This window comes from Montipora capricornis, chromosome 4, assembly GCF_036669925.1.
Source record: "Montipora capricornis isolate CH-2021 chromosome 4, ASM3666992v2, whole genome shotgun sequence".
Taxonomy (NCBI): Eukaryota; Metazoa; Cnidaria; class Anthozoa; order Scleractinia; family Acroporidae; genus Montipora; species Montipora capricornis.
The window spans coordinates 31,261,775-31,288,657 of NC_090886.1; the positions used below are offsets into that span (position 1 = coordinate 31,261,775).

Sequence of the window (26,883 nt, forward strand, 5' to 3'; positions counted from 1 at the left end):
TTCGTATTCAAAAAGAAAATTGAGGGTGACCACGCATTTTTCAGGGATAATTAAGCTTCAATTTGGAAAAGAACGCCATAAATTGCTTTGTATTTTAAAGCTTTTTACTAATATTGTTGATTAATTATCTTCAAAAAATACGTGGTTACCCCCAATTTTCTATTTGGATTTCAATAACACCCGTTAAGATCTGCTTTTCCGGCATATTCAGCCGTAAACTGCGCAAAAATACCTTTGAATTAGTATGCACCGTCCTTAATATAGAACACGCTGGCTCACTCACTTCTGAACACAGGATCATAAATATCTACCTACGTGAACGATGTCGCGTCCTGACAGTTTGTCTAATGACATGACACATCAAAACACGGGCTTTCATTGGTTCTTGAAGTCACATGATATCCGTCCTTTGTTCCCTTACCTTATCTTACAATAAATTTTCTCTGGAGCACTCGTTTTTTCTGCATACACAAAACTCTCGCGCTTCGGCTATATTAAGGCTCCCCCCTCGTCAGCCTCGTGTCTTCGCTCGGCTGACTCGTTGGCAATTAATGCGTTTGGCTTTGTCCAATTTATGGGAAGAAGGTCCCCAGAAAAGATCACAGGCGAGACTTCTTTATTTGTTTTATAATAAAGAATTTCTTACTTTCCTCAAGCAGGTGTATGCGCATTTGGCTAAAAATTCGGGGAGAACGATATTACCCAAATCCTAGAAGACAGGCCTTTGGATACATTATAACAAGACATGTGAGTTACCTAGACGAAGTGGTAAGTACTTCATGTCATGGGTATTCATGGGTATATAGAGGTATACATGGGTATATAGGGGTATACATGGGTATATAAGGGTATACATGGGTATATAGGGGTATGTAAGGGTATACATGGGTATTCACGGGTATATAGAGGTATACATGGGTATATAGGGGTATACATGGGCATATAGGGGTATATGAGGATATACAAGGGTATATAAGGGTATACATGGGTATATAGAGGTATACACGGGTATATAGGGGTATATAAGGCTAATTATTTAACATTATAATATACGCGTGGGAATACATTATAATTTAAATACACTATAATAGGGGATACATGAGGTACCTAGGGACGAGGTCTCCGAGGTGCCGCTGACAGTTGCGGGCTCAAAATGAAAAGGCGCGCTTCTTGAAAAAACTATCGAGTTCTGTACTGGATATTCATATTTATATGCCGATCGTTATCCATCGTCTACATATTCGGGTTGTTGCAATGAATTAGTATAAGCTTTTTTTGCGGCCTGTTCCTTCCTTGCTTGGCGTCGTTTGAGGGATCTGTTAAACTGGAAGGCGATCAATGGCACAGAGAAAAGCCTCACTGAGCCTGAAAACGGCTGCGAAGAACAGATCTGCCCAGGTACAAGCTTAAATTATTTATCACTTTGTTTGAGGAAACAAGGCGAAAAAGGTGTCAGTGTTGGAGGTTTAAAGTGAGATTAGAGAATACCTTTTCTTAGACAAAGAGAGTCATAGAAAGAACAGTATTAACATGTAGCTTAAATTGTGTAATAAATACATGTACATTTTGGAAACAAACATTCGATTCGTTTTGTTTTAACATTAAATTTTAATAAGATTTTACGATCGACTGATATTAAAAGGTTCTTTGATGAAAAATGATAATTATTATAATTCACAATCGATATTTCGATCGTGTTTATATCAAAATACTGTATTTCTGACGGTGGGTTGCTGAAAAAGCGAGCTTAATTAAGGATGTGAAGAGTTATTAGGGGGATGATTATCATTGAGGCATTTTAGTTCCAAGCATAAAAACGTGTTTTTTCATCAGAAAGTATTCCCACATACTGTAGCCTACCTCATCATACATACAGGTTGAAAGTACAGCAAGCCAAGCCATTGTTTTCTCATTGCCACCATGTTGGAGGTATAAACAACAACTTGGAATCCAAGCTCTCTTTCTTTTCTTTTCTTCTCTTCATTTGATTTTGACCTGCGTAAAATCACGCAACCACTTCTGACAAATTCATAACAAGGGAGGAAAGGAAGAGAGGCTACAGTGTATGTTTAAGGAATGACTTTTGTATGAAGGACAGAAGCTTATTTTTAGGTATACTTTACAGGCATGTGAGTAAATGGTGTGGCAATATTAATACAGTATAACAACTCTTCTGTATACATCTACATTTTAATCTCTTTTTTTATATATGTTATTTAATATGTGTTTGTATTTAGCATCGGTTGACAGCACAATGTTTAAAATATTTTATGGTAAAATTTGTATTGCTAAAAAAAACGTTTTTTTAGTCAGTATGCTGCAAGCAATGATTGATCAGTGATACATGTATCTGTTTTTTTTGTCATGGGACAATAATGAAAACTTGACCAATTCCATATTCATGTCTTTTATTTCTTAAAGGCATTGCATTCAAGGAATGAAACAAATCAAGCCACCACTAATGAAAAGAGGATTTTGAAAGGTGCTGACTTAAATAGATCAAATACCCAAGGCTTTGGGTCAGCCTTTACAAGACGAGGAAGCTATCTGGAAACCCTTGAAACTTCTCCTGATCAAAATGAAAGTTTAAACTTTCATTGTTCATTTGAAAATGACAGCAGTCCAGCTCATGAGATTGACATTCCATGCACCCAGCCACTGCCACAAGATAAGATACTTCAAGGTATGGGATTGGGACTGTGTTAGGAGGTTTAATGACTAAGTTTTGTAAGTTTGACTTTGTTGTCATCGTCAGACTTCATTGTACGATTAAAGCATTCTTTACTGTAAAAGTGAACTAGTTTCTACAATAGTTGCTAAAAATATATTCTACAGAGCATGGCAAGGGGCTACATTTCAAGGCAGAGAATGATAATAATTGACATTAGATGGGTGGGTGGAGGGATGGCGCAGTGGTGAGAGCACTCGCCTCCCACCAATGTGGCCTGGGTTCAATTCCGGGACTCTGCGTCATATGTGGGTTGAGTTTGTTTGTTTTCTACTCTGCACCGAGAGGTTTCCTCTGGGTACGCCGGTTTCCCCTCTCCTCAAAAACCACTGTTTGACTTGATTTGGGTTACCAGTAATTGTTTTAAATTTCAGTCTTTCTCCACTTAGTGCTTCAATGATAGAATGACTGGACACTTAAATAAAGTTCCTTTCCTTTTTGGAGTGACACCAGTGGCACAAGATACATTGTAAGGTTCTTTAAGCCAGGGGTAGGGATAGTGTAACGATGCTTAACTACAGACAATGTTACATTATGAGGTACTAACCACAAACTATCATCAGGGTTTTTTTTAAATAAAGGCATGGTTTGCATAGAGCTAATAAGTGGCAGTTAGAAGAATGAATTCCAACAACATCCTACTGAGCTCATTACCAGAGACTTGCCCTGGAAGACTTTCTCCTTTTCTACTCCACGTTAAAAAATACTTTTGTTCAGTAGTACATCTGTGGTACATGTAAGTCTTCATCTTCGTCTACCAAAACTTGACAAACTCCTTTGGACTCAATACATGTTTGGCTGTTAAGGTTCTGTTTATCAGTCCTTATATATATACGCCTATAACCTGATGCAAGTAATACACAAAAATTACAGATGAATACAAGATTCTTGTAGTGAAAAGTAAGTTCAGTCTCAGGGAGGATTCCAGATTACTATCTGCTCCTCTCCCTATTGTGACGCTTGGCCCTCCTCTCTATATTCCTGTTTCGTCTCTCAATTTCTATTTTATCACAGATGTCAGATGTGAGTCTCCGCCAGGCTAGCCGATCTGTTACGATCTCTCTCCATGTTCTGAGAGCAGCTCCGCGCTTGAGGATGTCCTTCAGGGTGTCCTTATATCTAAGAAGGGGCGCCCGACTCTCCTTGAACCCTCTTCTAATACTCCATAGAGAAGTGCCTTCATGGGCCGCACATCTGGCATACGTGCAACGTGACCCATCCAACGCAATCTGCTCCTAACGAGAATAATCTCAATTTCCGTAGCTTTCGCACGATTATCAGTCCTTATTACATGGCTTGTGTTTGTAGCCGATATAACACGCGCTCTGATTGGCTAATTGTGACTGAATTGTAGGGCATTATTCTCCCCTAATGCCCACCGCCGATTACGGGCTTGCAAAAAAAAAAAAGGTAATTTAAAAACCATACAGCCCGTATAATAAACTACTTACTAACCGAGCTACATTGTAGCTCAAGCCGTACTGGGGAATATTGGCTCTCGGTCGTTTTTGTACGGACCGAGCACAGCGAGGTCCGTACTGCCACGACCTCGGGCCAATATTCCCCAGTACAGCCCTCATGCTTGGTTAGTAAGAAGTTATTAATGATACAATATCAGGCTTGATGAGATATCAGCACTAAGCTGTCCACGTTTTCCATGACAAGGGTTAATGAACTTGGTTTGTGTAACAAGGTCTAAGGTTTATGGTCTCTACCTAAGAAGTATAGTACATGTAAGTATAGAGTGTTTTCATGTGACGTCATGGTGGCCATTTTGTTGTCCCTAATCAAAGGAACTGCAGCCATGTTGGTTTTCCTAACTAATCATCTGGGAATTGAGCTCTATTATCATACAGAAGTTTCCTTTTGTTTAGGGGGAAAGTAAGGTTACTGATTACATGAGTGAAAACACTGTAGGTTCAGTGAGGATTTGATATTGTGATCCCGCAGAAAGTTGTTGGATGCCCAACCCTTTGAGCTATCAGGTCGCCAGTAAGCACAAACCATCAAAATAATGACTGTGTACCACCAGAGAAAAACATACTTAGGGCTTCAGTAATTGTGCCTTTTTTTAGACAAGTAATACTGGTTCCTTTTTCCTTGGGCGACATTCAAATTTTGTAACTGAAAGTGATCATTCAAGTTAAATCAAGTGACTTGAGCAGTTGCAAAGAACTTGAACGAGACTCAAACTCGTGATCGTGCTGTGGATGCGCCAAACTTGCTCTACCTTTTGAGTTACATGTACATTGTATCAAGACATGTGGCAGCTGGTCACTCACAAGATCCTGTTCATATTATATCCTGTAATAGGTGATTGTGTCCTTTATTCTCTATCATATTCGAATTTTGAATGTTTCACAGGCGTTGTAGCATACATTGAAGTGCGTTCAAACACTGAAAACAGATTTGAAGGCATATCAAAACAAGTGGAGATGCTTGGAGCAATGGTAATTATTAACTCATTTCAAGAAAGTCACTGTCTTGTAAAAGTAATGATTAATAACATGTTTTCTGCTACAGTGAGTAGCCAGAGTTGTTTTGAGGAATCCCTGCCTGATGCAGGGCTTCTGTTATAATGCAATTTAGCCGTCTCATTAAACAAAAAAATGCGTAGCTCTCATTAGTAGTGCATCCAGACTAATGGCTTGATGACTGAAGATCATAGCAGTGGTGGATCTGAAGCATAAATTCATCATTTTTTCAGTGTTCTACATGTATTGTGGCTTGCTGTATTCTTGCTATTTTTTGTAATTTTGTGACGTTTTTGTTCTTGCTTATTTTCTTTTGTATTCAAGGTGACTAAAAAGTTTACTCCAGAGGTCACACATGTGGTATGTTTTAGTTTGCATTGCTATTATTAAGGAGAATCTACAGTGTATTAACCTCTTGACCCCTCCTGCGCCCTACGACGTCCCCGTTTGACGAGTAAAGTCTCACTCCCAGGAGTGCACGTAAAATTATTGCTGGAAATTGTGTAAGTCTTACATGTATTTCCTAAAATAGTTATTGTGGGTTTCTAACTTTTCTACAGGCTAATCATAAGTCGTTTTCCTTAAGAATGATTTACTTGCACTGCACACTGTACCAACTGAGCTTTTAAGCCAGCTGGGAGCCGGTCAATTGGAAGTGTGGATTACATCAACATGAAATAACTATTGCACTTATTATGAAAGTGAGTATGTAAATTATTATTTGGGAATCTGTTCAAGGATTTTTCATTGATCATTGACTCAATAAAATAAGACATGTAGAAGCCGGTCACAGTGAAAAATTCTTTTTTCGTATAATAATTATGCCCTGGTACATGTACATGCATATTTGAACAGATATTCAAAGATGGCAAAAAAGCCACAAGAGACAAGGCCTTAAAAAGAGGCATCCACCTTGTGTCTGTGTTGTGGGTGGAGAGCTGTCGGCAAAGTGGCAAGCTAGTATCTGAAGACCTCTTCCCAGTAGTGGAAACTTCTGAACCAGGTACACCACTTATGGTTGGGCGGCTTAGGAGAACAAAGTCCATGCAGCCAAAAGCATTTGAGGAGGATGTTCAGAATAGTGCAGGTAAAGTGATTAGAAACAACAAGGACTAATTTGTTGTAGTGATAATTTCATGTTGAGTTGGGTTGATCTTTTCGTAGTGAATCCTGTTCCAAATGCGATAACTTCGCTCTTACAAAAGAGTGACCTTGACTCTTACTGTCTGAACATGTTTGGTTTACAGATAGAGGAGAACGAAGAAGGAAAAGAAAGCTACAAGCTGTAAATGTGACTCCATCTGGTAACTGAATCAGTTGTGATATTTGTCTTGCTTGCAAAGAGCAGGGTTTATCCATTATACAGTTTTTTCCCTGCAAAAGAGGTCCTATAAAGACATCTAATTCCATCTTTTACACTGCTTTTTTTACATGTAGCTGTCATTCTCTGTGCAGAAACTCAAGATCCATATAGTCCAGTAAGTTGATATTAAATTTCCTTGACATACATTTTTTGGTCAAGGACCTCTTGTTTGTAATACACTTAAGACACTCTGACATTGTAACTTTATGATACCTACTGTAAATAACACTGTATCACAAAAAGAGGACATTTTTGAAGGATGGAAAATGTTGTCATTCTCTGCCTTCTACCCTCACAATTTTTTCCTAAGGCTCTGACTTCCATACATGTATGTCAAGAATTCATGTCATCTGCATTGCTTCCACTCTCAATTTCCCTTCTCTCTATATGGTGCGAGCTTAATCTGGCCCCTCCCCTGTTTAAATCCTGCCTTACCTCCTCCCAACCCATCCCCTCCAGTAATTTCTTGCCTATCCCAAACTACATGTACACACACACACACATACCCATGGCATCCAAAACACGGACTGACCTCACTTTTGATAATATTGTTACTTGTTAATCCATTTTATAATTGTTATTGCATTTATTAGCCAACACCCATCCCAGTGCCAGCACCTCACATGGTGCCAGACACTCCCTGCCATGGGTTTGAAATGTCAGCAGGTAAGGGCAAACTGTAAATCTTGAGGTTTGTATAATTTCGTCTGAAAGGGGGAAAACACAGAAATGACAGCAGTTTACTTAATAGCTATTGTGTGGATTAAAAGCGCAATAAATCCAGCATTAAGAGACCCTGTAGTTCTGCGGCTTGGAAACTCAGAATGCCTCAAATAATTATTATTATTTGTCCTCTTTGTGTCCTTGAATGGAATAAGTACTGCAGCATCTGCTTTTCAATATAGAGGACTGACACTGCTCATTCTGTGTTTGTTTGCTCTGAGAGAACTAAAAACTTGAATGGGTCCATTTTGTCACCAAACGTTACAGTTACAAGGTTCTTCTCCTAGAGCAGAATAGGGCAGTAAACCAATATCCTCATGAAGGAAATTTACCTCCACAAGAAAGGCCTAAATAATTTTCTCAATCACATTAGTCCAGCAGCAGCGTTAATGCTCATATGTTTTATGCATGGTGAAGGGGAATACACAATGCATGGAAACTGATGGGAACAAATTATGGGAAAAAAAGGATGTAAATGTTTTGTTTATAGTGGAAGTGCACTTAGCTATCAATCTAGTTCACAGGCACCCCAATTTTGATAATCTGAAAGAAACATGATTAAGAACCCCAACTGGCATTTGGCTATTTTCAAAGCGTGGTAGAGTAGAATCCAGGACAACCGGAAACAAATCTAAACCAGAGGTTAGAATGGGATTTGAACCCGGGGTAACCGCATGCAAACCCAATGGTGGTTTTAAAAACGATAGCAGTATTTCTTTGAAAAATGCAGTTTCAATTGCAAGGGCCTGGGACAGGTGGGGTGGTAAGGGGCTTTGGGTGTGACATGTAAGTGTGCTGGGCAATGTTTAAGTGAATAAAACTTTATGGTCACCGCAGTTAGGTTAATTCTAAACAAAGCTTGAAGGTCTGCATAACAGTAGAATATTTACTTCCCAAAATCACACTGTCATCAATCTATCGGGCCACATAACCCATCCATGCCAATAGTCAACACCACAAGTGATAGGTTTCATTCTCCTTCTGGCCACGGTAGTATATCATGGAAGTCCCTTACAAGATATTAGAGACTTTGAGCATGAAGTTTTTCACGGGGAACCAAAACTGCAATTTGCAGTTAGGCGTTTGCAGTCTCAGGGTGCCAGGGTTTCAAATTTGAAAGCCATAAATGGTTTGAAACCAGGAGACATCTTCAGAGTCAAATGACTCTTTGGCCTGGACTCTGAAGAGGAATTACACTCAAGTTGTCGAAACGCTAGCCAATGCAAGATTTATGTCTCCTGAAGCGATGAACGGTCAGGCCGTTAAATATGAGTAACGGTCAGGGGCCGGTTGTTCGAGGCCTAGTTTGCGCGAACCGTTGGTTAAGAGGTGTCAAAACCTATATATTTCCATGGTATTTAACGCTGTTTAGCGCAAACCATGCTTCGAGCAACCCGGGCCAGGCCGTTAAATATGAGTATTCCTATTGAAAAGAAGGCGTCATGTTGCATATGGCGTCTACGAAGGCAACCTCTATAGTCTTCCAGTCCAGTCCATCCAGATACCAACCCCCAACAGGGATTTTTGTCGTGAAAGCATTTTTAAAGGATTCAAATGGAAACGCGAGCTCTGCCTGAATCAAGCAGTTAGTTAATCCTGACCACCGTCAAGCTTAATTTGCTGACGTAGATTATTGCACTTTCACTTTATTCACACGAAAAGTAGAAGTAATAATTATTAAGCACCGCAATTTGTGCTTTAACTTGCTTTGAAAAAGAAGTTGGAAACTCAGAAATGATCAACATGTCAGCCCTGATGCCAATGATGCCCTTCTCCTTTGCTTCCATATATGGCAACTGTGAAACGCACTTTAATAATCCGAGATTACTACTAATATTACTGAAATAATTTGATAACGACTGGTATGCCATTTGTGTCTAATCTTATGGAATTTCATTCCATTTAGTTTTACCATTTTTTATGCACATCTTACCTTAGTACTGTCGCTAATTATTTATTCTTTTGTGTATCAGCATTTCTACTCAGTACTAACCTGGCCCCGGTTGTTCGAAGGGTGGATAGCGCTATCCATTGGATAACTCAATTGGTTTTGTTAGTGTTTATTCGCTGGATAGTGATTTATCCGGTGGATAGCGTTATTCACCTTTTGAACAACCGAGGCCTGAAGTTGATTTTAAATAAAGATTGTGTTGTGTTGAAGTGTTGAGTACCTTATGGACTTGTTCGGTATGTTTTGTATGTACTGAAACCCATAGTGGGCTCATATGCGCTATTGCTACACTGCGCAACAGTTTGTTGTCTTGCTGACATAAACAGTTTTGAAAGGACCATACTGCATTCCATTTTTTGGGAGGTGCGGTGGCCTCATGGTTAGTGTGCTCGACTCCGGATCGAGTGGTCCGGGTTCGGGTCCTGGCCCTGGCCGTGTTCTTGGGCAAGACACTTTACTCTCACCCGGTGCCTCTCTCCACCCAGGTGTATAAATGGGTACCGGTGAATTTAATGCTGGGGGTAACCCTGCGATGGACTAGCATCCCATCCGGGGGGAATTAGAAATACTCCTAGTCGCTTCATGCTACAGAAACTGGAGATAAGCGCCGGCCTGGTGGGCCTTCAATGCTCATAGCAGACTTTACCTTATACTCCATTTCATTTTCCCTTCAGGCCCAGAAGACAAACTCAAAGGACCAATCAAATTCTTTGATAGTGAGTCTGACCAATCAGAAGACAGTAGTGATGAAACCCCATCAAGCATACGAAAAATGAAAAAGAGACTCATAAATAAAAACAATCTGAACAGACCACCGAGCCTTACACTGATAGAACCAGTAACAACACCGGTCGCCGACCCAAAGCAAGACGCAAAAGATGTGCAGCTTACAGGTCAGTCTATCTCTTTGGCTAAACGGACATTAGACCAAAAACATCTTACGACTTTCGGTATCAGAATCAGAAAAGGCTTGTGGTGTATGAGGCCACCGAGGCAGAAACAACCATAAGTCGAAAGGACTTTGCCCAGTGCTGGAACATGTAGATGGAACATCGTTGTCTTCCGTACCGTAAAGTAGCTGACTGTTTTCCAAGAACTTAACGCAACTTAAGGTTCAGAAGAAGACCGCTGGATTGAAAATTTTAGTTTCTTTTTTTGCTTCAAAAAATTCTGCAGTCAACTGCACGTTGTCCGGTGTCGTTATGTTAACTGTTAAGTGATGTTTTTCCTTATCCCTTCTTCCTCCTCCCACCCTCAAAACAAGACTCCACCTTCTGGCCTGAGGGACTTGTCTCGGGGGTCGCTCAGCGGCAATGGTTTACGAAAAAAACTCTACCACAACCCTGTCATCTGCTTGAGGACGTGTTTGTTTCAGTCATATCGTGGCTGGAAATTTAATTATTCAGAAAAGAGAATACATGTAGCTCATAGCTTCATTCATCAACCTAATTTCTTATATTCTTATCTTGCCGAAAAAAGTTATCGTATAATGAGTTTAATGTACAATCATTTTGTTATTCACATCCTAGGCTCGGAGCGAGCAAAGAAAAGGAAGAGACAAGAAGAACACATCAAAGGAGGTAATGCTGCGCAGAAAAAGAGACTAAACATTGAAGGCCAAGAAACAAATTCTAACGCTGAAGGCAGACTGGAAGTGAAGACAGGTAGCGAGGAGATGAATTCAGTAGCGACAAGAAACGATAACAATGCTTCAGGTAAGTGCAGTACAGTTTTGTATAAAATGAAAGGAAGTCGTCCCCAAAGTTGATGCCACTGTGCAAACTCATATCAGGGAACTAGTCCCTGCATGTAACAACACGATTTTCTTAATGAATGTCCATTATATATGGTTACTTCGTCTCGGTCCATAAACACGCAAAAAACGAACTTGACCAATATCCACCCATCTTGACCGCACAAGCTTGGTCAATATAGGATTTATTATATGGGATAAAACTTTTTGATCTTGCGGGATCAAGCGAGTAATCCCGAGCGGGCAGTATAGTTCCATCTTGCCCGCTCGGGTAGCCAATAACAGCACGGGATTTGGTTCATTTTGCCCGCTCACCGAGTTTGTGATATAAGAAATGAAATTAGTATATACTCACTCAGTGATCTTGGTCTTTCAAGCAATCTGATTGGTTCGCTATTTCGGAGTAATTGAGCATTATTCACTCCCTACGGAGTGAATAACGCTTGATCCAAACAAAACAAAATGACCGGCGTAAACTCGCCAGCATTTATGAATTGGAAATATTGAGAATATAAGATGATGCTGTGCTACAGAAGACAAAGAAGGCCACAAAATTTGGCCTGAAAGTTTTCAAAGGTAAGAGAAGAGTTTGCCAACCAGTGTTTGACTTCATTTTTCCAGATAATTATTGCTGAAAATTAAACAATCTTCACGCCCAGGGTTTTCAATAAAATTTGAAGTAGGCAGATGGTAAGAGTAGTAGGCGGCTGTTACAATTAAGGGGCCGTAAGGCCCTGTCTTCTAGGGGGGTCTGGGGGCATGTCACACATGTCCAATATACATGAACTGAGTCGGGTCGTCAATTGCTGTTGACGGCCCGACTCACCGGATGTCGGGTCGTGAAGTTTAAAAAGGAAGTAAGATTTACTGCCGGAAGTCGAACTGCCTGAGGCAGCTTCAAATATCTCGACGGATCGTGACGATCCGATCAGGTCGTGACGACCCGTTATTTGAAAAGTCGACCCGACTTTTGGAGGTGTCAGGTGGTGAGAGAAAGAAAAACTTCGATGAACAAAGGAGGCTGTGCTGCTCAAAAATGTTGTATGCTTCGTTCTCAAAGAGTAGCGACTAAAAGTATGGATATACGCGTAGAAAATTATAAACATCGACCAGAATAGCATTAACAAATGTTGCGAATGTGTCCTTGATACCCCGACAACATGCTGTTCAGAAACAGCAATAATGACTGACTGTAATAGCGCTCCGAAATGTTGAATGCTTCGTTCTTAAAGCGTCGCGAAATCGCCGTACACTTCCTCAAAACATATAGAGACTAAAATATCGATATACGCATAGAAAATTATAAACAAACAGCAATCACAAATGTTGCGAATGTGTCCTTAATACCCTGACAACATGCCGTTCAGAAACAGAAATAATGACTGACTGTAATAGCGCTCCGAAATGTTGAATGCCTCGTTCTTGAAGCGTAGCTATGGAAGTGTCAGGTGGTGAGAGAACGAAGAACTTTGATGAACAAAGGAGGCTGTGCTGCTCAAAAATGTTGTATGCTTCGTTCTCAAAGAGTAGCGATACCGCGACTAAAATATGGATATGCGCAAAGAAAACTATAAAAATCGACCAGAATAGCATTCACAAATGTTGCGAATGTGTCCTTAATATCCTTATACCATGTTGTCCAGAAACAGTAATACTGATTGACTGTAATAGCGCTCCGAAGTGTTGAATGCTTCGTTCTTAAAGCGTCGCAAAATCGCCGGACACTTCCTCAAAACATATAGTGACTAAAATATCGATATACGCATAGAAAATTATAAACATCGTCCACAACAGCAATCACAAATGTTGCGAATGTGTCCTTAATAACCTGACAACATGCTGTTCAGAAACAGAAATAATGACTGACTGTAATAGCGCTCCGAAATGTTGAATGCCTCGTTCCTAAAAAGCGAAGCCATGGAAGTGTCAGGTGGTGAGAGAACGAAAAACTTCGATGAACAAAGGAGGCTGTGCTGCTCAAAAATGTCGTATGCTTCGTTCTCAAAGAGCAGCGACTAAAATATGGTATAGGCATAGAAAACTATAAAAATCGTCCAAAATAGCATTCACAAATGTTGCGAATGTGTCCCTAATATCCTTATACCATGTTGTTCAGAAACAGCAATAATGACTATAATAGCGCTCCGAAATTTTGAATGCTTCGTTCTTAAAGCCTCGCGAAATTGCCGTACACTTCCTCCAAACATCCAAGCGTAGCAAAAATCGCAGCAAGCTTCCTAAAAGCATCAAAAAATGGTGAATGGTTCGTTCGTTCGTAGCGAAATTAATATATACCCAGACAACATGCTGTTCAGAAACAGGGATAATGATCGTTCATAAATGCGAGGATCATAGCTTAACTTGAAAACAGTTACTGTTTATTAAAGAACGACAACTCCTATGATACTGCAACGAGAAAGTGGCTGCTAAAACGGAAACAAAAATGACAGACAGGATAGCCACGTTTTTCGAAGAACTGGCACATCTCCTCTGATTTGCTGGAAAAATCGGAGTCATCACTACATAGACGCCGAAGTCTAAGAAATTGAGAATAAGGAATGGAGTTCTTGACATGTGATGGATGTGACGATGAATACAACAAATAACTGTGTGAATCAGTAGGTTTGTAGTGCACACTAGTACATAGCACGTTGCCTGTAATAGAAACTTTGATATCTAGGAAAGCCAATGAAGTTTCCGAAATTTCCCAGGTATATTTAAGAGCCGGATGAAAAGAGTTGACGGAGGTTATAAATTGATCGAGTTCTTCTCTGCTGGATGAAATAGCGCCGATGCAGTCGTCGATGTAGCGGCCGTAGCAAAAAATGAGACCTAATATCAAAGTAAGGAACTTTCATTTACGAGTGCCTTTGTTTTTATAACTTCAATGCAATGTTAAAAGCCTTCAAATGAAAAAGTAAACTTTGAGAGTTCGAATGGCAAAAGTCAGCAAAAGTAGGCGGCGCTGATATCGAAAGTAGCCGCCGGAGTTCGCCGGTTGCCGGCTTCTAATGGAAACCCTGCACGCCAACAATTTGTTTCACTCTTAGTAATTCTCTCTTGTAGGGCTGGTCGCCCACCAAAACGAATTTCTTAGTGAAATCGAGGAATCAAAAAAATGTTTAAGAAATTTCCACATGGTTGCAAGGAAACAAGTCGGGTCATTTTACAACAAACTAACGCTCACCTCAATTAGAGCCACCATTTCATGTAGATCATTTACCAACTGCACTTTCAATTTCCATTTCAAATGAACCTCAAAAACTTTGATCGAACGGTGAAAATGTTTTAACAAGCAGAATTTCGAATAAGATTGCTGATTTAAACGGTGCTAAATGACCATTTTGCTGTTTGTGACGAGGATTTTAATGAACGTTATTTAGATTTGCCATGTTTGAAGCTTTTGTAAATACTTTCGCGCATGCTTTGTGCCGCTTGCACATTTTCGATTTCAAAGAATAATGGTTAATTATTACATTTTCAATCTCGGATATTGCATATCTAGCTTTCTATATATTGCATATCTAGCCTCAGCTAGCTTTCTGATTGGCTCACTCAATCTGGGTTATGAATGAATGAAACTTTATTTAACCACGGTACGGGCAATTCATCAGCTAGTTACAGAAAGATCAAAACTATAACTACACAACTATAATTATAAATTAAACTATATTAACAAGTTGCTTTCCGTGAATGCCGTGTCTTATCGAGCTTTGCTAATTGCGTGTTTGAACAACCTGAAAGGCCGTTTACACGACAGAAAAATTTGGGTCCGGACCCGTCAAAAAAGCGGTACGGACCCATAACTTTTGTAAAGAAACACTGGAGTTTCTACAGGTGGCCCTGTAGACACTCATAGACAGCTATGGGCTGCAGGAGAAGGCACTTGCGTGTGTGACGTAACTACGGAAGTCTTCCAAGCTCACAGACATGACAAACAACCCGACTTGAAATACAAGACCACGATTAAGTTCCCAAAATATCAAATTCCAGTAATTCCTAAGCGTCAAAAGTTTTTATTTCGCTTTTCCCGCCTTTGCTGACTGAGGTAGATCTATCGAAAATACGTTGTTGCGTTTTGTTTAACATTTTGTGGTTTTTTTTTTTTGAAAATGTAGTTAAAGTAGTATTGATTACAACCAGAAACCAATAAGGGTTGAAACGTGTAACGGCCCCTTGTGTGCTGGGAAACAAGCTTCTGAATATTCAATTTGCTAAGTACCATAGTTGGAACAACAAGAGAGAAACATTCAACCAATCAGTTCGCAAGAACACCGCGACGCAATACCACCAATGTTCTCGCGCGAAATTAGCTGGAGCGAGGGGTTTCCAAATATGGTACTTAGCACTGAATATTCGGAAACTGTGAACGCGCGTTACACGTTTCAACCCTTATAGGTTTCTGTTACTACGAGATAAGAACAAAATCGCAAACATTTCGCGCGTAAGGTCTACAGTAAATCTTAAACTGGGCTCTAATCCATGACCGCGCGACTGCACCGCACCGCCCCTCCAACTGAGCTACCAAGCCAACGAATGATTTGCCAGTAACCTGAGACCTATGTTATACGCAAAGTATTCTGGAATCACCAGGGGGCAAACATTGCAAGTCGCTGGAAAGTAATGTACGACAGAAAGCTGTCTTCGTCAAAATCGGTGATATTGGACAACGAAAAACGTATTTTTGCCGCGACTGTTTGTTCTTGAAAATTGAGAGCTTTTGTGTGATTACCGCGATAAAATCTCTCGATTTATCACTCTTTCCGGCTTCCGTAAGATCGATTGTGAAATCTTTAGCTGTATCAAGTAATGTACGGTCTCGAAATAGTGCAAAATAAGGTGTAACTTTGAAGTGATTGACTCAATAAAGCCTTTTCAGAGGTCATTATACGCGTGCTGAATACGTTTGCAGAGCTATAAATCGTGTCCAGAGTTATTAATTAAATCGGGATATGTTCAAGGCTTTGATGAGTACTAACGTCTGCTCTAGTGCATAATTTTAATAGTACATCAAAGTAATTGGGCATTCAAATCCCCTCTTTATCACTATAGAAGACGAAAAATCAGTGTCCATGATGGGTTTAAAAGTGAGCCATTTCCTGTTTAGTTGAAAATGTAAAAATAGCTCTCTTGAGCAGCATTGCACAGCTAAAGTTGTCCAGGCCTCAAAACCTGCAGATGATGTTCAATAAAACTGATTGACAACTTCCGTATTCCCCTGGTTTTATCCCTCTAAAGCGCAATAGCTGGGTAAAAAATTTCCATCCTCCCGACAGCAATTTCTCTCCCGTGAGGAGGTAAAATTCCAGCGGCCATGTCAATGTTCTAACGCGTTATAACTAAAAAGAAAACAATCTCGATACACGCAATTATATATTGAAAAGTTTTTATTGAGTGAATCCCCTCAAATATATACCAAAGTTTGTACTTTCACAGTCAATCTTACGAAAGCAAGACTGTACTAATCGGAAGATTATTCTTTGTCCAACATCGCTTCCTTTGATGAAGACACAACTTCTGCTGTACATTTCTTTCCAGAGAATGGCAGTGTTTGCACCCTGGTGATCCCAGAATCCTTTACGCATAACGTAGTATCCGATTTCTAGCAAATCATTTACTGGGAGCTGTTCAGCTGTCAAACTCGTTACCATGGTCTCTCTTCTTCCCTTCCAAGCAGAGAGACCGTGGGAGCGAGGTTGTTCAGCGGTAGGTGTAATTTCTATCCCCTGAGAGTTGAATATGGATAGAATATTTAACAACTATTCACCGAGATGGAGGTGGCTTGTGGTGGAGAATTTGAAGTACATGATTTGAAGATCATCGCACTTTTAAGTGCTTAAAAGCAGCGACTTAACTAATGAATTTCAATTTCCGCACTTGGCGTCTCGGTAAGTATCCAACCGCACTAGCCACCTCCACTTCGGTGAATTCTTGGGTTTCATTCACGTGATCAACAGCCATGTTTTTCAAAGAAAACAAAAGAAAAAGTTTGCATAATAATAGAGTTCTTCAATTCCCGGAGGATTGGATCGGGACACCAACATGGCCGCCGTTTCATTGTTTGGGGATACCAACATGGCGGCCGTGACGTCATGTGAAATCCAAGAACAGTTGCTAATTATTCATGTTATGAACTGCGGAAATTGAAATACTTGAGTTGAGTTGCTGATTAACTACGATAATCTTCAAGTCATGTATTTCAATTTCTCCAGTTCAAATTTACGATTATTTGAAACCGAGCGTGAAAGCGATCTTTACTATTCCTGGGACCAGGGCTGTCGCTGAGGTGAGATCCTTCGCCTCTCACCATTGTGGGATTAATTTATTCGTTTTCCACTCTGCCCCGAGCGATTTCTTTCCGGGTACACCAGTTTTCTCCTCTCCTCAAAAACCAATGTTTGATTAACAAAATATAACTGTGTGCTTTATGTATAGTGACGTGTGATAATGGTATCAAAAATACCAACGGAGGTATTGGTAGAAAGATGAAGCCGACCAAAACTCCCAGGGAGAAGAAGAGCACACAGGCCAAGACAAAGGGAGACGTTTCTCAGGAAATCAACTTGAATCAGAAGTGTGAAGAGTTTGTTTCAGAATCGGCTGTGTTTCCAACAAATGAAAACAGAAGTACTGTGAAAAAGAAGTTTTCAAAAACAGCAAGAGTTTTGGGCAATATCGACACCGTAGATTTTCGAGACTTAAAGATAAACGGGACTGAAAGCAATGGCGGAGCGTTGAAAAGGGAGCATTGTTTAAAGAATGAAACTGGCTGCAGAGACGAAAAAACTTTGATCCCACAGAAAGTTATTAAACAAGAAAAACTGGTTTGTCGGGAAAATCTAGTTAGTTTGGAAAAGCCGGTTTACCGGGTGAACGGGGGTGGAAAGGACGAAATGAACGAGGAAGATGATGTTAAGGGAAAGAATGAAAACGAAAGTAAAGAAGAGAAGGCAAGCAAGAGGGAAATAAGTAGCGAGATTATTAGTGGAGATGACAATGACACGTGCACAGAAGAGGAAGAGCAGCAAGCTGAAGAGAACCAAGTGATTAAGAAACAGAAAACCAAACCAGTGAAAATTTTGAAGGTGAGAGGAAACCGAATCATCATCATGATTTCTGTCACAGAATCATTGCAGTCATTTTGTACTTATTGGCATGCAAAAGAGCAATCTTAAGATTGTGGCACGTGTTCGTCTTCTAGCTTTCGTGTTAAGATGAAATGGCTTGAATTCCTGAGCTTTGCCATACCGATGCAATGCTCTATCTATGAGCCATTTCCAAGTTCATGTCTGCCTCCTCTTCAAAGCGAGTCTAAGTGCAAAGTTTTTGTGATGGTAATTAGTTCTACTTTACATATGAATGACAACTAATATTCATAAGAAAAACTTCGCACTTGGCCTCGCTTTGTAGAGGAGGCAGACATGAACTCGGAAATGGCCTAATCAGCTTTCAAACCAACTGGCAGCTGGTCACTTTGTGAGTTCGCAATGAACCGGTGGAGGATGTTGATATAAAAGACGTACTTGAAATACGGGAAAAAATAACCTATGACCTCTGTGATACCGCTACGGTGCTCTACTAATTTTCAGGCTTTCCTTGTTCGCAACTGAGTCGATCTTGCCATACCTCTTTACGCACTTCAATGATATGAAAGACGGTCGTTCATATAAGTCTATTCATATCCACGTCCTCTACGTCCTTATTACGCACTCGTAGAATGACCAGATCCCAGTTGGGTATGAATGAGTGTTATCCTTACTACACGTAGCGTGTATATACTTATATGTGTGAATGTCACAGAAATCAAGTGAGGCCTTTCGCTACCGTGAAAGTGGTGGATGGATGAGGAACCGTCGATGATCAACAGCACCAGGAACTCCTTTTTTGTGCATCACCCAAGGACTGAGAAAAATCTCTGACCTGGGTAGGAATCGAACCCACGATCTCACTTGATTTCTGTGCCGTTTACATAGATACATACACGCTACTAATGACAACATACATTTTCGCTTTGTTTTATCAGTCGTGCAACAGTCTACTGACTTGACTTTCATAAATATTTTTTAATAAGTTATCAGACTGATCACGATCTTCTTTGATCCAACGCTGTGCAAGACTAATCGTCCACGCTTTTTGCAAAAGTTTTAAAATCTCAACTTTACTCATTCATACTTAGCGCTTGGCTTGAACCGAGCCGATTTGTCCTCAAATTCCCACGGCCTGCTCCCGACTGGCCTTGTAGCTCGGTCGGTATAGCAACGGTTATCCAACGGGTATTCCACCCAGGTCAGAGATGTTTCTCTGTCCTTGGGTGATGCACGAAAACGAAGTTCCTGATGCTGTTGAACAGCGAAGGTTCTTCATCCATCACATTCCGCGCCCACCTTTCGCCCTAGTTTGTATCCATACTTGTCCACCTTTTCCCTTTATTAGGTGCTTGTAAGCAGACCGTCTTATTCTCTATTTCTATATACATTCAGTCACAGCTTCGATTTTTATTTGCTCAGTGAAGTTCTGGTAAGTTTTGTCTTGATATCACGTCATACAAGTTCAACTGCTTAGTCGTGATCGCGGATTCTGACAAAACACCATTTATGGGAAGCACTGCCGCACGGTGGAGAAGAAGAAGTGGGAATTATTAAAGTGGATCAAAATTTTCACAAAATCTTGCCGTCCTCGAGAGAATTTACTGTTTGTTTGAATGGTAGCCATTTTATAGAGACAAAGCCGATGGCTTCGGCGGATGATACAGATCTTTTTGTTAATTTTCAGTATCAAGCATACCCTCATTAACCCTGGTTATTAACCCAGTTTATGATATCAATTGCACTTTGTTTTCTTTTAACAGCCAAAACGCTCAATTGTGATGACGAGCATGCATTTTAAGTAAGTGTGTTAAACATATGTTAGTGTTTAATTTGTCTTGCTGTGTTTTATGATTCCGTCAACCGTTTCCTTTCGTTATTCAATAACCATGATTTTACACAAAGACCCGTTTAACACGTTCAATAGACCATATTCGTATTCTCAGTATTAGACTGGAACTAGCTTGCAATGGAGACTAATGCGGGGGAATATATTAAAAAGTATTTACTACAATCCTGGGGTGGAATTAGTCATGTAGAAAGAAAGAGCGGGACTGGTGAATTAGAGGATTTATCTGCATATATAAATCTCTGAAAGGACGAATTTGCCGCTATACCACCGCTGTAAACCCCTGACTGACTTCTCCAAAGCCTGTGTATTCTTTGTGATTACCCATCCAACGCCGATCGCGTTCCAGGAGGTCGCCTATCGAACAATAGCCCACTTTCGATATATTAAAATTCAGTCGTAAACAAAAGGTATCATCTCGAGGCTCTGGGGAATAAACTCATGCAAATCCTTATATTTATTCCCTAGAGCCTCTATATGATGCCTTTTGTTTCGGGCTGAATTCTAATATATCGAAATTGGTCTATTGAAGAAAAACTCTCACAAACAGGGCTTAACTTAGGCGACGAAACTTCATCTTATAATTATACGATGCACTGGAACATTTTGCACTCTAAAAAGCTTCAACACAATAGCACTCAAACGAATTAGAATGTCGTTTTCATGAGACGCTTTTTATCAAAATTGTTGTGAAACATTGTCAGTTTTCCAAATCTTGTTTGTCAGAAGGGTTTATGCGATCTTCAGAGTGAATCAAATAAATACCTCTTACTAACCAAGCTCGAGGTCCTTTCTGTAAGACATTTTGTATTTTTTCCGTCGATTTATGACCCACGCGCGAAGAGCGCGCGAGGGCCATAAATTCCGAACTTGGTCATTTTATGTTGTTTTATGGTGTTCTGACATTCCCGAATGTCAGATCACAAAGTATGCCTAAAGTTGAGTTTTTCCTTCAGCTTTCATCTTAACTCTTTTGTGACGTCGTATAATTGTTTTAGCGAGCAGGATATCGTCTTATCCGTGGTTCGAAAATTGGGCGGCTTTTTCATCGAGGATCGAGTCTCGCCGGCAACAAGTCACGTGATCGCTGGAAGTCCTCGCCGAACGCTAAACGTACTAATGGCCATCGCTCAAGGATGCTGGCTGGTGTCACCCACGTGGGTAAGAATTTGATCAAGTTCCGTAAACTTTCGTAAGGTAGATGTTGAATTTTGGTATCATGCCAGGACCAAAACGAAAAAACTAAAATAATTGTTACAAAAAAAGTTAACAGGACGGGAACCCAAATCCTTGAATTTGATTGGTCAAGGCTTTGCGATTCAGCTGTTCTGATGTTAGAAGAATGACTTCGAGTTACAGATTGGTTACATAGTGCTTATTCAGCAACTGTACAGAGAAATCTATTCCTTTTCAGTTTTTAGTTCAATGATATTGTAGAACATTTGTTTAAATTAAAATTGCATTAGGGCAGTGAAAAAACCAGTCAGAGAATAACCTAAAGATGTAGTTAACTACACGTTATGTACCGGTCTTGGCAGATACATGGAAGGAATTGTCGAGGAAGCGTCCTGGCGTCGTTCTTCATAATTTTGTGAATGTAATTAACTTGTGGTTCTCAATCAGACAAGACCAAAACACCGGGAACTACGTGCCCTGCTCTTTTCGATCAGTGTGTAGGATCTTTAACGCCTCACAGAGTTTCTTTTGAACACGGTTTCTGAGACGGAGCCTACGATTTACAGTCCTTATCCGAGAAGACTAGAGATTATAACCATTTGCGGATGTAATTGCAAAGGCAGCGCATTCTCCTCAATTATTTAAAGACCCTGACTGTTTGTCCGGCCGGAGTCGAACTCACGACCTCCCGCGTGATAGCCCGGTGCTCAACCAACTGAGCCACGGATGCGGCGGTACTTTTGTTATGAATGGGCATGGCTCAAAGGGCGATCGTTGGAGGCCTTGTGTTCCACGAACTCATAATCTTATTGCGTTCTCGTTGCCATTTTTTCTTTTGACCAAGAACCCATCACCCAAGAGTAAGATTTACACAAATTGGCCTAGTCCCATTATGCAGCGTCAGAAAAGTGTCTATTTTGAAACCAATTTTTGCGGGAAAATAAACAATAGACAAAATCAGCTAACTCAATGTTGTACCCAATTCAAACCACTTGGTAATAAAACGTTTTGTTCCAAGTATTTTTTTTATCATTTAAATGCGAAAGCTACCTTATTATGCAAATAAAATGCACAAAGAATCTTAACCTCGGGAGATTTGAATTGGGTACAACATTGAGTTAGCTGATTTGGTCTGTTGTTTATGTTCCTGCAAAACTTGATTTAAAAATAGACACTTTTCTGACGCTGATGAGGACAAACCTGATACCAGATTCTTATTCTTGGTTAATGGACCCTTGTTGTTCTGACTGATTTCAAACGCAACTTGAGTCTTCAGCCTCCAAGCTTCAAATGCCGCCTAATATAGGACATTTTCAAACGATAGGGACACAAATAACAATAGAGAAATGTACGACTTCTGGTGGACGAACAAAAGAAGCTAATGAGAGATCTTTTGTTCTCGTCTACCAACATTGCGGCGGTGACGTCACGTGAAAACCTCCAATTGGTCCTTCCCTTCTTCTTTACTTTGCAGATAATGAAAGCTTTAGAAGTTGGCCATTGGGTGGATGAAGAACCTTACGAGTTATCCGAAGCTTTTCCTGCCGCACAGGTAAGTACCAGGTATAAGGGCTTCCTTTTTCCTTACCAGCGTCATCGTGGACTGAAAACTCGAAGAAAAACAGCTGATTTTTTTAAGGTCAGCGGATTCTGCATTTTTTGCTCTTTCTGCACGAAACGTCAAACAATAATGTATTTTACAATGACTGCAAAAATTCTAGTGCGTTCTTTGGCTAATTTTTATTGACAATAAGCGGACAGACACATAAATTTATAATTTATGTGATAATGACGCAATATTGCTCGCGTCAGATTGACGTTTCTCGCATTTTTGTCTCACTTTCTTCTCGTGTTTTGACTTAATTTTGACCCCTCTGCCTTTTTGTTATTGTAAAAAACAAATTGTTATCAGTTTTTAATACCTCTGTCCTGTTATTGACAATGAATTTCGTCATAACATTGTCAAAGCTAGTCTGCGGATCCACGAGGCGACAGCTACTTTGACAATGTTATGACGCAATTCATGATCAATAACAGGACAGACGCATGAAAAACTGACATCAATTTGTTAAATCGCGAAAAAGTGGTTTGGTTGTATTTCAGGGCGTGAATTGCTAGTTTGCGGCTAAGCGGCTTGGTCCAGTGGTAGTGACGTTGTACTTGAACACGGTTGCGCACGCTTTGAGTCCCGTTCTTGCCACTTGCTGGGTTGGTTTTCAGTGGTCTAGAATTCGGCTCTTCCACCATTTTTCGATAACCAAATGGTTGCTTCCTATTTTCTGCGGTTTCTAGAGACAATATCAAGATTCTTAGGCCCCTTCCACGCTAATGCGTTAAAAAAAGTATCCGGTTTCGGTATCATCGGAAACACACTACCGTTCTCGCAGCATTTTCAACAGTCCGCACTGAAACGCTCGAAAACTCTTAATTACATGCTGTGTTATTGGTTGAAGAAAATGTGCATGCTCGAAAGAGATACGGCCGCGATATTTTGGGCATTTCCCGCCACTGCAAGTTTGAAAGCTGTAAACAACTTCACGTTTGCTCGCTTGTTTTGTTCCAAAATCTCCTCGACCTTCGATATGGTGTTCCTGCTCCAGCACTATAAATGGGAAGATTTTGAAAACGACACATTCTCTTATTTTACGAAAAACCAAGATAAGATTGAATAGAGCAAGGTTAAGCTTCAAACAATATACCAATATTTGCTAGTATGTTTTCATCTGCCATGTTTTCAAAGCCTGAGTACAACTCACGTGGTGCGGATGACGTCATCGTTTTCATTTCGATGCGTTTTCGACTGTCCACACTAAAACGATACGTTCACTTTTTCCACTTTCGAGAGCGTTTTCAAATCGCTGCAGTTTCGATGAATACACTCAGCGTTTTAGTGTGGACAGCGCCAAAAGAAATGTATATTGGAAGTGCGGATTATAGACACCTGAAAAATTCAGCTTAGTGGCTTCATAGCTCAGTTGGCAGAGCATTAACCCCGGCATCGCAGAGGTCATGGATTCGAATCCCGTTGAAGTCGTCTGCATAGTCCAGTTTCAAGTTTTCCATGACCGCTGAATAGAAACACTGAGGACGCATTCTTGCAAGGTTAGCCTCCATTATTCACAAATACCGCGCCGGCACGAAGGTGCCTGACATTTGAAACTAAACAATAGACAGAGTAGTAAACAAGTCATCTTCTCGCTAGAATTTATGAATATATTCACTTTAGATGAAGGCTAGCCCTGTAAAAATGCGTCCTCAGTGTTTTTATTCAGCGGTCATGGAGAACTTGAAACTGGACTATTTTTCAGGTGTGTACAAGATTTTCCACATAATTGCATGCGAGGATCACTTCCATCTTTCTTTCGTTCTTGGCTATGTTAAAAGAATTTATCCACGTAAATTTAAAAAAATTCTAGAATGGTGAACTTTTTCGACTCCATAAATGCTGGATAGTTATCGTAAGAGAGCCGAAAATCTTGGGAGATGTTGCACAGTGTAAAAAGGTCCTCTATGTGACGCCAGTATTTGTCTGTCTTTTCAGCTGTGCCGACTTGAACGTGTCAGCGTTGGAGCAGGCTACCGGCAGGAACTGTTCGTTGACTGTCCCCCAATATTTGTGTCCGAGAATTGTTCTCCTCCGAGCGATTCCTTGATTGCCCTTATCAGTCTCTGCGGAGGAAAGGTAATTGACGCGTTGTCTCGGACATTTTGCTGTTTTGCTTTTTCAGTAAACCTGCCACGACCTCGTTCATATAAAAGAGTACCGTTTCTATCAAAAGAACAATCCCCTCAGTCCTTTGGATTTCGCAACTTTGTTTTCCAAACACGAAAGGTTTAGCTTTGATTTCTAAAAGACGGTTGTTTCAACCCCCTTTTCCCAGAAAATGGTGCCCCAACAAAAGGCACAGTCAATTTGCGTGTTTTGATTGAGCTTATGCTTGTTGCGTCGCCAACGAAAGCCAGTCTTTTTTCGTGTATATCGCGTACATATAGAGCCGTACGAAATTTACTTTTGTCGGTCTTTTTCCAGCTTTGAATCCGAAATAACAGATCTCAGAATACGTTACACGGTCTTTTTGTCTTCAAGTACCCTGCAGTGAAACCAGCAATAAAAGCGTGACATGGCTACTTGAATAAACTGCTGACTTACTGCCTGCCTTAATGACTAAAGACTGCCTGGCGCCTGACTTCGCTGGCAGGCTGGATGACTGACTTTCTAATTGGTTCGTTGACCGTATGACAGACTGACTTATTGATTGATTGACAGATTTAATCCTCGCTCAATAACAGGCCATGAAACATTTCCCACATTAAAGATGTTCTGATAGATCTAATTTCTTCATCTTTACCAGGTGAGCTTGTCCGTAAGAAAAGCTGGCATCTGCATTGGGTCAATGACGCGAAGAACACAAGCTGTCAACATTACTGAACAATGGCTTCTAGGTGAGTTTTGGATGGGAATTTTCTATCACACGGCACTGTTCACGTCCCTGTCTTGTCAGGGTGTAGTATAAAACTCCTGACAAAGGCCTTCTATATCACTCAATTGATTAATTTGTGTAAAGCACCGAAAAATTGATTCAGTATAAAGAAAGAAGTTCATTCGCTGTCTTGTACGAATCCTACGAATATTCTTTTAGCTAAAAACGTGCATCTACAATTATCTGATATTTGTTTTGTAGATTGCATTACCCAGCATGTCGTCCTGCCGTTTACAAACTACGCTCTCAATACTCCAGCTAAACGGCGGCGAGAAACAAGTCCGAGCTACTGAACGCTTAGCGTTAGAAAAGACACTGAGCCTGCTGCTTTGTTGTATGATTCGCTGGCGAGTTACTAAACACGAAAAGGGTTTCAAATCGTCAAGAGCTACTCCTGGCTGTTGGGCAAACTTTTCATGGAGTTTCATAATTTAACGTTGCAGACTTATGAATTCTTATATTGGTTTTAAAATATGTCGTAAGGCAAAGTGCAAACAAGTTTCCTCTGCCGTTTCTTTTCGGAGCGTTGTTGGATGTCCAAAAAACGGCTGCGGAGATGCTTGGGAAACAGCAAACGAAGTGCATGAGGTTACAGGTAGATTGTAGGCCTGGTGATGCTGTAAATAGATAAAAAGTGAAAAGAATGGGAAGGGTTTTACCGAATTTTTTTTTTTTGGGGGGGGGGGAGAGGGGGATCAACATCCATTTTCGTATGGCACGCTTTTTCATCAATACTTTTAATTCTTATTTGGAAGAATAAGTGGAACGCGAGATAATTTTAATTGCAACGAAATAATCACACTTATTATTATCAATGGAAACCACAGCTGTATAGTTCAATAGGGTTTTCCACGTTTCCATGGAAAAATGCTCTCGTGATTTTACTTGGTAGAAAATTAGTATTGCTTCCATTCATCAGTATTGGTCTAAAGATTTCATGAAATCTCTATGCTGATTTTTATATGCCAGAATAAAGAAATAAAATGACACATCATCAGTTTCTTTGCCATTCACTTAACCGTCTTCATTCTTCTTTGTTTGCTCCCGCCCACGCAAAAGGCCTCTCCTCTGTCAGTTCGAGGGAGTGAAATTCCCCCCAGGGGCGTAGCGTCCATATACGCACGTGCGTACCTCGAAAATCTAAAAATATATAGTTTATTTTATTTTATTTATTCATAGATTTTTAGCGAAAAGCGACTTATCCACATGCAAGAATTTTCTCTTATTGTATTGCTGCTGTTCATTTTTATCTACTTTTTTTTTTCTGAGAGGTCCGCAAAAGTACTCGACCCGATTTGAC

General features: G+C 40.3%; 1 protein-coding gene across 1 annotated transcript; it reads left to right on the forward strand.

Annotated features, from left to right (window-relative positions):
- The first annotated feature begins 1,156 nt into the window (after positions 1-1,156).
- On the forward strand, positions 1,157-26,259 carry LOC138045933 (microcephalin-like). The gene is made up of 17 exons (XM_068892568.1): positions 1,157-1,398; positions 2,422-2,683; positions 5,093-5,178; positions 5,527-5,562; positions 6,058-6,289; positions 6,450-6,506; positions 6,640-6,680; positions 7,159-7,231; positions 9,914-10,132; positions 10,769-10,954; positions 17,428-18,077; positions 19,841-19,878; positions 20,925-21,087; positions 22,577-22,654; positions 24,644-24,784; positions 25,455-25,545; positions 25,785-26,259. The coding sequence occupies exons 1-17, from the start codon at positions 1,339-1,341 to the stop codon at positions 25,874-25,876; spliced, it is 2,505 nt and encodes an 834-aa protein (XP_068748669.1). The 5' UTR covers positions 1,157-1,338; the 3' UTR covers positions 25,877-26,259.
- The last annotated feature ends 624 nt before the right edge of the window (positions 26,260-26,883 follow it).